This window comes from Strix aluco, chromosome 30 (genome assembly GCF_031877795.1).
Source record: "Strix aluco isolate bStrAlu1 chromosome 30, bStrAlu1.hap1, whole genome shotgun sequence".
Classification (NCBI taxonomy): domain Eukaryota; kingdom Metazoa; phylum Chordata; class Aves; order Strigiformes; family Strigidae; genus Strix; species Strix aluco.
In genome coordinates this window covers 797,000-807,153 of record NC_133960.1, presented here as the reverse complement: position 1 = coordinate 807,153, position 10,154 = coordinate 797,000, and the positions used below count along the sequence as shown (strand labels likewise).

The 10,154-nt window shown below is 58.5% G+C and overlaps 1 protein-coding gene across 1 annotated transcript; it reads left to right on the top strand.

Moving 5' to 3' along the window:
* The first annotated feature begins 28 nt into the window (after positions 1–28).
* Positions 29–10,098, top strand: POLR3C (RNA polymerase III subunit C). The gene is made up of 15 exons (XM_074809306.1): positions 29–105; positions 679–855; positions 2,060–2,315; positions 2,642–2,827; positions 2,944–3,032; positions 6,454–6,558; positions 6,711–6,803; positions 6,955–7,035; positions 8,011–8,062; positions 8,166–8,226; positions 8,299–8,449; positions 8,592–8,693; positions 9,499–9,548; positions 9,667–9,816; positions 9,900–10,098. Exons 2-15 carry the CDS (start codon positions 709–711, stop codon positions 9,979–9,981), a joined length of 1,605 nt encoding a protein of 534 aa, XP_074665407.1. The 5' UTR covers positions 29–105; positions 679–708; the 3' UTR covers positions 9,982–10,098.
* The last annotated feature ends 56 nt before the right edge of the window (positions 10,099–10,154 follow it).

Here is a 10,154-nt window from a genome sequence, read left to right as displayed (position 1 = left end):
GAGCGGCCAATGAGGGGCGGCGGCGCCGAGCGCGACCGGAAGTAGCGGGGGAGAACCGGAAGTGCCGGTTGCCATGGTCGCCGCATGGGCCTAGGCCGGGCCTGGGTGAGTGAGAGCCTGGCCGGTCCCCCTCCGGCTGCGCTGCTGTCCCCCTGGAGGGGACACGGGGACCCCGAGCCCTCTGATAGGACCTCGACCCTCTGTGGGGGACACAAGGGACCCCGCTCCCTCTGACATGGCTGCCCCTTGGGAGGGGGACCTGTGGATCCAGGCCCCCTCAGACAGGGCTGCCATCCCCCCTGGGAGGAGACACCGGGACACCTCTGAGAGGGCACCATTCCCTGGGAGGGGACACAGGGACCCCTGTGATGGGGCTGCCACCCCCCCAGGAGGGGACACAGGGACCCCTGTGACAGAGCTGCCACCCCCCCTGGGAGGGGACACAGGGACCCCGACCCCTGTGACACAGCTGCCCCTTGGGAAGGGATCCTTTAGCCCCAGGCCCCAAAGAAAGGGCCGCCATCCTCCGAGAGGGGACATGGGGACCAGCCGTGTGCCACAGCGTCCGTCCCCTCTCAGCGCCAGGGGCTGGTGGCCTGGTCTCCCGCCATACATCCATTTTGGGACGGAGCACAGGTGGGTTTTCCCAGCCATAATAACACCAGCGCTCTTCCCCAGCACCACCGGGTGTTTTAATCTGCTGGCAAGATGACTCAGGCGGAAATAAAGCTGTGTTCCCTCCTGCTGCAAGAACATTTTGGGGAGATTGTGGAGAAGATAGGGACTTATCTTATCAGGACGGGCACCCAGCCGCTGCGGATCATCGTCAGTGACACGGGGCTGTTGCTGGATCAGGTACGTCTCCAACCCGCTCACGGCGGCTTTCACCCGGGGGCGATCGGAGGCGTTAGATAACGCAGCCTGGACCGCTCTGATATCAGCCCGAGCTGCCAGTCCCCACCGCTGCTGCTCCTGAAGGAGAAACTGGGAGGAAAACCTTGAGAAGGACAAATGAGCGCTTTACTGCTTATAAAATAAACGATCAGATTTTCTTAAGCGGGAGAGGTAAGGCCAAATGCCGGGTGCTGCACTTGGGCCACAACAACCCCCAGCAGGGCTACAGGCCTGGGGAGGAGTGGCTGGAGAGCTGCCAGTCAGAGAGGGACCTGGGAGGGATTGGTAATGAGCCAGCAGTGTGCCCAGGGGGCCAAGAAGGCCAATGGGGCTTGTACCAGCACTAGCGTGGCCAGCAGGGACAGGGGAGGGATCTGACCCCTGGGCTCGGCACTGGTGAGGCCGCCCCTCGATGAGTGGGTTCAGTTTTGGGCCCCTCACTCCAAAAAGGCCATTGAATGACTCGAGCGTGTCCAGAGAAGGGCAACGGAGCTGGTGCAGGGTCTGGAGCACAGGTCTGATGGGGAGCGGCTGAGGGACCTGGGGGGGTTTAGTGTGGAGAAGAGGAGGCTGAGGGGAGACCTCCTGGCCCTCTGCAACTCCCTGAAAGGAGGGTGCAGAGAGGGGGGAGGAGTCTCTCTTGACCCAAGGAACAAGCGATGGGACAAGAGGGAATGGCCTCAAGCTGCGCCAGGGCAGGGTCAGACTGGCTCTTAGGAAGGATTTCTTTGCAGAAGGGGTTGTTGGGCGTTGGAATGGGCTGCCCAGGGCAGGGGGGGAGTCCCCATCCCTGGAGGGGTTGAAGAGTCGGGTTGACCCAGCACTGAGGGATCTGGTGGAGTTGGGAACGGTCAGGGTGAGGTTCATGGTTGGGCTGGAGGAGCTTCAAGGGCTTTTCCAACCCAGAGGATTCTGGGATTCTGTTATTTCACTTAAAAAGTAGTCTGGGGAGGAGGAGAGTAGCTCTGACTTCTTGGGAGGGAGCGAAGCAGGGAACAGAGTGTCGAGGGTGATGCGCAGGGGACACGATGGTGGCACAAACACCAGCAGGTCTCAGCGGGGGTAAACGGTGGCTGCGCAGGGAGGAGGCGAGCGCCGTGAAGGTCGGGTGAGCACAGCGGGGGCTTCTCTGTTGCGTAACCGAGCCCCGCTCTGCCCCGGGCAGGTTAAAAAAGCCCTTTGCGTCCTCATCCAACACAACCTGGTGACGTACCAGCTGCAGAAACGAGGCTTCGTGGAGTACGAGGCCCAGTGCAAGCGGGTCCTGAGGATCCTCCGCTACCCGCGTTACATCTACACCGCCAAGACCCTCTACAACGACACGGGCGAGCTCATCGTGGAGGAGCTGCTCCTCAACGGCAAGATGACGATGAGCGCGGTGGTGAGGAAGGTGGCGGACAGGCTGACTGAAACGATGGAAGGTGGGAAGCTCCTCTCCTTAAATCAAAGGGTCTGGGAGCGGGAGGAGGCTGCCGGGGGCTGGTTTCGCTCGGTGAATGTGGTACCAGAGGCTCTTCGGGCGGCCTCGCGGTGCAAAGCTGGCCGTGAACTTGGAGAAGGAGCCACCCAACGTGGCCTCGCTGCCGGGGAGGGGGTTATAAATGCTGCCCCCCGCCCCAAAACAGCCTCTGAGCAGCCTGTTCACGGGGGTTCTTTGAGGAACACAGTGTCCCCTCGTCCTCTGGACCACGGGAACGACACGGGGCTGGCGGAGCTTGACGCTGCCGTCTCTCCCCTCTTGGCCTAGACGGGAAGACCATGGATTACGCCGACGTCTCCAACACGTTTGTGCGTCTGGCCGACACCCACTTCGTACAGAGGTGCCCGCAGGTCCCCGAGACCCCCGAGACCCCTGAGGCGCCGCCTCCCCCCGCGCCCACCTTGATGATCAACGAGAAGGACATGTACGTCGTGCCCAGGCTGAACCTCGTGGGTGAGTAACCCCGGATGGTTTGGGGGGGGTCTGGGGAGGACTCGGTGCCCCCCGCCCTTCACCTCAGACCGTAACAAGAGTTTTTAAAAGGCGACGCCGTCGTCTGTCTTTGACAGGGAAAGGGAAGCGGAGGCGATCGTGCGACGAGGAGGAGGACGGTGAACGCAAAGCGAAAAAGCAGAAGCAAGATGGAGAAAGCTCGGAGGTACCGGGGACGCTGCAGCAGCGTCGCCCTCGGCTCGACGGGGCCGTAAACCAGAGCGGGGGGAGGGCGGAGGCAGGACCCCGGGCCCTGGCTGGGGAGGGGACGCGCCACCGGCCCTGTCCCGCCGAGGGCTGAGCTCTTCCTCCTCCTCGGGGCTGAGGGCTTGAGGGATCCAGCGTCTTCCCAACACATTCTCTGGGGGAAACCGAACGAGCAGCTTTGTGGCTCCTCTCTTGTTTCATGGCCCCTCTCCCTCACTTTTGGTGGCTCCTCTCCTTCATTTTATGTGGCTCCTCTCCCTCACTTTTGGTGGCCCCTCTCCCTCACTTGTGGTGGCCCCTCTCCCTCACTTTTTGTGCCTCCTCTCCCTCACTTTTGGTGGCTCCTCTCCCTCACTTTTGGTGGCTCCTCTCCCTCACTTTTGGTGCCTCCTCTCCCTCACTTTTGGTGGCCCCTCTCCCTCACTTTTGGTGGCCCCTCTCCCTCACTTTTGGTGCCTCCTCTCCCTCACTTTTGGTGGCTCCTCTCCCTCACATTTGGTGGCTCCTCTCCTTCATTTTATGTGGCTCCTCTTCCTCACTTTTGGTGGCCCCTCTCCCTCACTTTTGGTGGCCCCTCTCCCTCACTTTTTGTGCCTCCTCTCCCTCACTTTTGGTGGCTCCTCTCCCTCACTTTTGGTGCCTCTTCTCCCTCACTTTTGGTGGCCCCTCTCCCTCACTTTTGGTGGCCCCTCTCCCTCACTTTTGGTGGCTCCTCTCCCTCACTTTTGGTGGCTCCTCTCCTTCATTTTATGTGGCTCCTCTTCCTCACTTGTGGTGGCCCCTCTCCCTCACTTTTTGTGCCTCCTCTCCCTCACTTTTTGTGCCTCCTCTCCCTCACTTTTTGTGCCTCCTCTCCCTCACTTTTGGTGCCTCCTCTCCCTCACTTTTGGTGGCCCCTCTCCCTCACTTTTGGTGGCCCCTCTCCCTCACTTTTGGTGCCTCCTCTCCCTCACTTTTGGTGGCTCCTCTCCTTCATTTTATGTGGCTCCTCTTCCTCACTTTTGGTGGCCCCTCTCCCTCACTTGTGGTGGCCCCTCTCCCTCACTTGTGGTGGCCCCTCTCCCTCACTTTTTGTGCCTCCTCTCCCTCACTTTTGGTGGCTCCTCTCCCTCACTTTTGGTGGCTCCTCTCCCTCACTTTTGGTGGCCCCTCTCCCTCACTTTTGGTGGCCCCTCTCCCTCACTTGTGGTGGCCCCTCTCCCTCACTTTTGGTGGCTCCTCTCCCTCACTTTTTGTGCCTCCTCTCCCTCACTTTTGGTGGCTCCTCTCCCTCACTTTTGGTGGCCCCTCTCCCTCACTTTTGGTGGCTCCTCTTCCTCACTTTTGGTGGCCCCTCTCCCTCACTTTTGGTGGCTCCTCTCCCTCACTTTTGGTGGCTCCTCTCCCTCACTTTTGGTGGCCCCTCTCCCTCACTTGTGGTGGCCCCTCTCCCTCACTTTTGGTGGCTCCTCTCCCTCACTTTTGGTGGCTCCTCTCCCTCACTTTTGGTGGCTCCTCTCCCTCACTTTTGGTGGCCCCTCTCCCTCACTTTTGGTGGCTCCTCTCCCTCACTTTTGGTGGCTCCTCTCCCTCACTTTTGGTGGCCCCTCTCCCTCACTTTTGGTGGCCCCTCTCCCTCACTTTTGGTGGCCCCTCTCCCTCACTTTTGGTGGCCCCTCTCCCTCACTTTTGGTGGCTCCTCTTCCTCACTTTTGGTGGCTCCTCTCCCTCACTTGTGGTGGCCCCTCTCCCTCACTTTTGGTGGCTCCTCTCCCTCACTTTTGGTGGCTCCTCTCCCTCACTTGTGGTGGCCCCTCTCCCTCACTTGTGGTGGCCCCTCTCCCTCACTTTTGGTGGCCCCTCTCCCTCACTTTTGGTGGCTCCTCTCCCTCACTTTTGGTGGCCCCTCTCCCTCACTTTTGGTGGCTCCTCTCCCTCACTTTTGGTGGCTCCTCTCCCTCACTTTTGGTGGCTCCTCTCCTTCATTTTATGTGGCTCCTCTTCCTCACTTTTGGTGGCCCCTCTCCCTCACTTTTGGTGGCCCCTCTCCCTCACTTTTTGTGCCTCCTCTCCCTCACTTTTGGTGGCTCCTCTCCCTCACTTTTGGTGCCTCTTCTCCCTCACTTTTGGTGGCCCCTCTCCCTCACTTTTGGTGGCCCCTCTCCCTCACTTTTGGTGGCTCCTCTCCCTCACTTTTGGTGGCTCCTCTCCTTCATTTTATGTGGCTCCTCTTCCTCACTTGTGGTGGCCCCTCTCCCTCACTTTTTGTGCCTCCTCTCCCTCACTTTTTGTGCCTCCTCTCCCTCACTTTTTGTGCCTCCTCTCCCTCACTTTTGGTGCCTCCTCTCCCTCACTTTTGGTGGCCCCTCTCCCTCACTTTTGGTGGCCCCTCTCCCTCACTTTTGGTGCCTCCTCTCCCTCACTTTTGGTGGCTCCTCTCCTTCATTTTATGTGGCTCCTCTTCCTCACTTTTGGTGGCCCCTCTCCCTCACTTGTGGTGGCCCCTCTCCCTCACTTGTGGTGGCCCCTCTCCCTCACTTGTGGTGGCCCCTCTCCCTCACTTTTTGTGCCTCCTCTCCCTCACTTTTGGTGGCTCCTCTCCCTCACTTTTGGTGGCTCCTCTCCCTCACTTTTGGTGGCCCCTCTCCCTCACTTTTGGTGGCCCCTCTCCCTCACTTTTGGTGGCCCCTCTCCCTCACTTGTGGTGGCCCCTCTCCCTCACTTGTGGTGGCCCCTCTCCCTCACTTTTTGTGCCTCCTCTCCCTCACTTTTGGTGGCTCCTCTCCCTCACTTTTGGTGGCCCCTCTCCCTCACTTTTGGTGGCTCCTCTTCCTCACTTTTGGTGGCCCCTCTCCCTCACTTTTGGTGGCTCCTCTCCCTCACTTTTGGTGGCTCCTCTCCCTCACTTTTGGTGGCCCCTCTCCCTCACTTGTGGTGGCCCCTCTCCCTCACTTTTGGTGGCTCCTCTCCCTCACTTTTGGTGGCTCCTCTCCCTCACTTTTGGTGGCTCCTCTCCCTCACTTTTGGTGGCCCCTCTCCCTCACTTTTGGTGGCTCCTCTCCCTCACTTTTGGTGGCTCCTCTCCCTCACTTTTGGTGGCTCCTCTCCCTCACTTTTGGTGGCTCCTCTCCCTCACTTTTGGTGGCTCCTCTCCCTCACTTTTGGTGGCCCCTCTCCCTCACTTTTGGTGGCTCCTCTCCCTCACTTTTGGTGGCCCCTCTCCCTCACTTTTGGTGGCCCCTCTCCCTCACTTTTGGTGGCCCCTCTCCCTCACTTTTGGTGGCTCCTCTCCCTCACTTTTGGTGGCTCCTCTCCCTCACTTTTGGTGGCCCCTCTCCCTCACTTTTTGTGGCCCCTCTCCCTCACTTTCATGCCTCCTCTCTCTCACTGTTCCCCCACAGCCTCCCCCCGACGACGGCATTTACTGGCAGGTCAACATCGACCGTTTCCACCAGCATTTCCGCGACCAGGGGATCGTCAGCGCCGTGGCCAACCGCATGGATCAGGTGCGTGGAACCGCTCGGACCCCTCCTCATCGCCGTGGGGGGGGGGGGGTCCGGGTGGTTGCGGAGGTTTTAAACCCCTCGGAGCAGGCAGGGCCGGCCCCGCCGCTGCGGGACAAGCTCCGCACGGGCCGTTTCCTTCCCCCCAAACGCAGACCAGCAGCGAGATCGTGCGGACGATGCTGCGGATGAGCGAAGTCACCACGAGCTCCAGCGCGCCCCACACCCAGCCGCTCTCTTCCAACGAGGTGGGCTCCTGCCCCCCGAGGGGCCGCGGCGGCGCCGGGGACCTTCTGCCCTCGCGCGGCTCCGCCTTGGCCTCGGGCAGGAACATTCCGGAAAGCGCCTGCAGGGCTGGAAGAGCCGCTCGCTCACCCTCCGCCTGGTTCCCTCCCGCAGATCTTCCGCTCTCTCCCCGCCGGGTACAACATCGGGAAGCCGGTGCTGGACCAGTACCTGACGCTGCTGGCCGACGACCCGGTGAGGGCACGGGGGGGCTCTGCCGCGGCGCGGGGGGGGGCCAACGGCGGCTCCTGGCCAGCGGCCGCGCCCCGAGCGGTGCCAGAGCTCAGAGCCAGGGAAGAGGCGTTTTCTGGCCGGAGTGAAAACGGGGCTGAAAGCGTTAAAACACCTGGCCCGTGTTCTGAGGCTGTTAAGGGCAGAGATGGTAATTCTGTTTTCATAAAGTCCACGTAGTGCTTTTTACAATCAAGATTTTAAGGAAATTGGGATTTTTATGACTTTGGGATGTACTGAACTTTATTTTTTTTAAATTTTTTTCTTTATTTTTTCTTTTTTCTGCTTTATTTTTCCTTTATTTTTCCACTATTTTTCCTCTATTTTTCCTTTATTTCTTTTCTTTATTTTTTCTTTTTTTTCTTTATTTTTCCTTTATTTCTTTTCTTTCTTTTCTTTTTTCTTTATTCTTTTCTTGATTTCTTTACTTTTGCTTTACTTTTTCTTTATTTTTTCTTTTTCTTTATTTTATCTTTTTATTTTATCTTTTTCTTTATTTTTTCTTTTTCTTTATTTTTTCTTTTTCTTTATTTTATCTTTTTCTTTATTTTTTCTTTTTCTTTATTTCTCTTTATTTTTTCTTTATTTCTCTTTATTTTTTCTTTATTTCTCTTTATTTTTTCTTTATTTCTCTTTATTTTTTCTTTATTTCTCTTTATTTTTTCTTTATTTCTCTTTATTTTTTCTTTATTTCTCTTTATTTTTTCTTTATTTCTCTTTATTTTTTCTTTATTTCTCTTTATTTTTTCTTTTTTTTCCTTTATTTTTTCCTTTATTTTTCCTTTATTTTTCCTTTGTTTTTCCTTTGCTTTTCCTTTGTTTTTCCTTTGTTTTTCCTTTGTTTTTCCTTTGTTTTTCCTTTGTTTTTCCTTTGTTTTTTCCTTTATTTATTTTTTCCTTTATTTTTTTTCTTTTTTTTTTCTTTTTCTTTTCTCATAGCTCGAGTTTGTGGGTAAATCCGGCGACAGCGGCGGGGGCATGTACACTGTCAGTATCCTTTGTGGGTGAACCACCCCCCCGCCCCCCCAGTGCTTTCCAGCGCAGGAAGCGATTCCCGAGCGCCGGTGTTGTCCCTTGACCTTGACCTTGTCCAGACCTGCACAAGGCTCTGGCCTCTCTGGCGACGGCGACCCTGGAGTCCATCGTGGAGGAGAGGTAACGGCCGTTTGAAGGCTTCTTGACTCTTTCTCGCTTCCATCCACCGATTTCTTTCCCTCTCCCGCTCAGGTTTGGCTCCCGCTGCGCCAGGATATTCCGTTTGCTCCTGCGGAAGAAGCATTTGGAGCAGAAGCAAGTGGAGGATTTTGCCATGATCCCGGCCAAGGAAGCCAAGGACATGCTCTACAAAATGCTGTCAGAGAATTTCGTGTCCCTGCAGGTGAGCGCGCCCAGGCTGTCCCCAGAGCCGAGGGGGGACAGGGAGCGAGGGGGGGCCCGGCACCCCGCCAGCGACGCCGGCACGACCCCAGCTCCGTCACCAGCCCCACGTAGCTCACGGGCTCCTTCCCCTTCTCTCGTAGGAGATTCCCAAGACCCCGGACCACGCGCCGTCCCGCACCTTCTACCTCTACACCGTCAACGTCCCGGCCTCCGCGCGGATGCTGCTGCACAGGTGCTACAAGGTACGTCCCGGGCAGCGCCGCGGAGGCTCCCGGGGAGCTGCTGGTGGCTCCACCCGCCCGTCCCCAGGCACCGCCGGCACCTGCCGGGTCCCCGCGCGGCCTCCACCCACCCCAGCGTTCCCAAGCAGGGGGGGAAGTCCAGGCCCCTGGGCGTGTTCCTGCTCTGGGGGATGGAGTCCAGTGGCTCTCCACGGCCACCACCACCACCGCGCGTGGTTCTCCTCCTCCTCCATCACTGCGCGTGGTTGTTCTCCTCCTCCTTCATCACCACCTGTGGTTCTCCTCCTCCATTGATGCACGTGGTTCTCCTCCTCCTCCTCTTCCTCCTCCTCCATCACCACGTGTGGTTCACCTCCTCCTCCTCCTCCACCATCACTCCCACACGTGGTTCTTCTCCTTCATTGCCACATGTGGTTCTCCTCCTTCTTCACCCCCACACGTGGTTCTCCTCCTCCTCCTCCATCACCATGTGGGGTTCTCCTCCTCCATCATCACCCCCACACATGGTTCTTCTCCTCCATTACCACGTGTGGTTCTCCTCCTCCTCCTCCACCACCACTACACATGGTTGTTCTCCTCTTCTTCCACCACGTGGTGTTGTTCTCTTCCACCACACACAAGTGAGAGCGGCTGTTGGGCCACCCCCACGTGTCCCCTCGCAGCCCCCAGCCTCGGCTCTTCCACCTGGGCGTAACACCCACCTCCCCCATCCTGGGGCCTCTCCAGGCTGGTGCCACAGGGCGCGGGGTGTCACCACCCCCGGGGGGGGGTCTCACCCTGCCCCATTTCTCCTCCCTCTTCCCAGAGCGTGGCCAACCTGATGGAACGGCGCCAGTATGAGACCAAGGAGAACAAGTGAGCGCGGGGGCTGGGGCGTGGCGAGGCCGTATGGGGGTGCTGGATCTTGAGGGGGGGGGCGGGGGCCTGAATCCACCATTTTATTGTCTGTGTGTCCCCCCCCCCGCCGCCTCAGGAGGCTGCTGGAGAAGTCGCAGCGGGTGGAAGCCATCTTGGCGTCCATGCAGGCCACGGGCGCCGAGGAGACGCAGCTGCAGGAGATCGAGGAGATGATCACGGCCCCCGAGCGCCAGCAGCTGGAGACCCTCAAACGCAACGTCAACAAGTGAGCACCGGGGGGGGGGGGGGGGGAAGGGGGGGACCGGGGACCCCCTTATTGACCCTCCCACCACTCCGTCTGCCCCCCAGGATCGACGCCAGCGAGAACCAGGTGGACGAGACCATCTTCGTGCTGGAGTCCTTCATCGAGAGCACCGTGAAGAAGCCCTGAGGGTGCTCGGGGTGGGGGGGGGACACACACGTGTTTGCCCGTGGTGTTGGCGGCGGCCGCTGAGGCCAATAAAGCAAAAGCCACCGGTGCTGCGCGAGTGGCCCGTGGGGACGCTGGGGACAGTGTCGCAGCGCTCTGGGTTGGGGGGGTGGGTTGGGGTTTTGGGGGGGGGC

What these genes read in the sequence shown, in the direction of transcription:
- POLR3C (XM_074809306.1), top strand. Translation starts at nt 709, where the DNA reads ATGACTCAGGCGGAAATAAAGCTGTGTTCCCTCCTGCTGCAAGAACAT. An exon ending in GCCCAGGCTGAACCTCGTGG is followed by an intron (nt 2,828 to 2,943) that starts GTGAGTAACCCC and finishes TGTCTTTGACAG; the next exon opens with GGAAAGGGAAGCGGAGGCGA. An exon ending in AGAATTTCGTGTCCCTGCAG is followed by an intron (nt 8,450 to 8,591) that starts GTGAGCGCGCCC and finishes CTTCTCTCGTAG; the next exon opens with GAGATTCCCAAGACCCCGGA.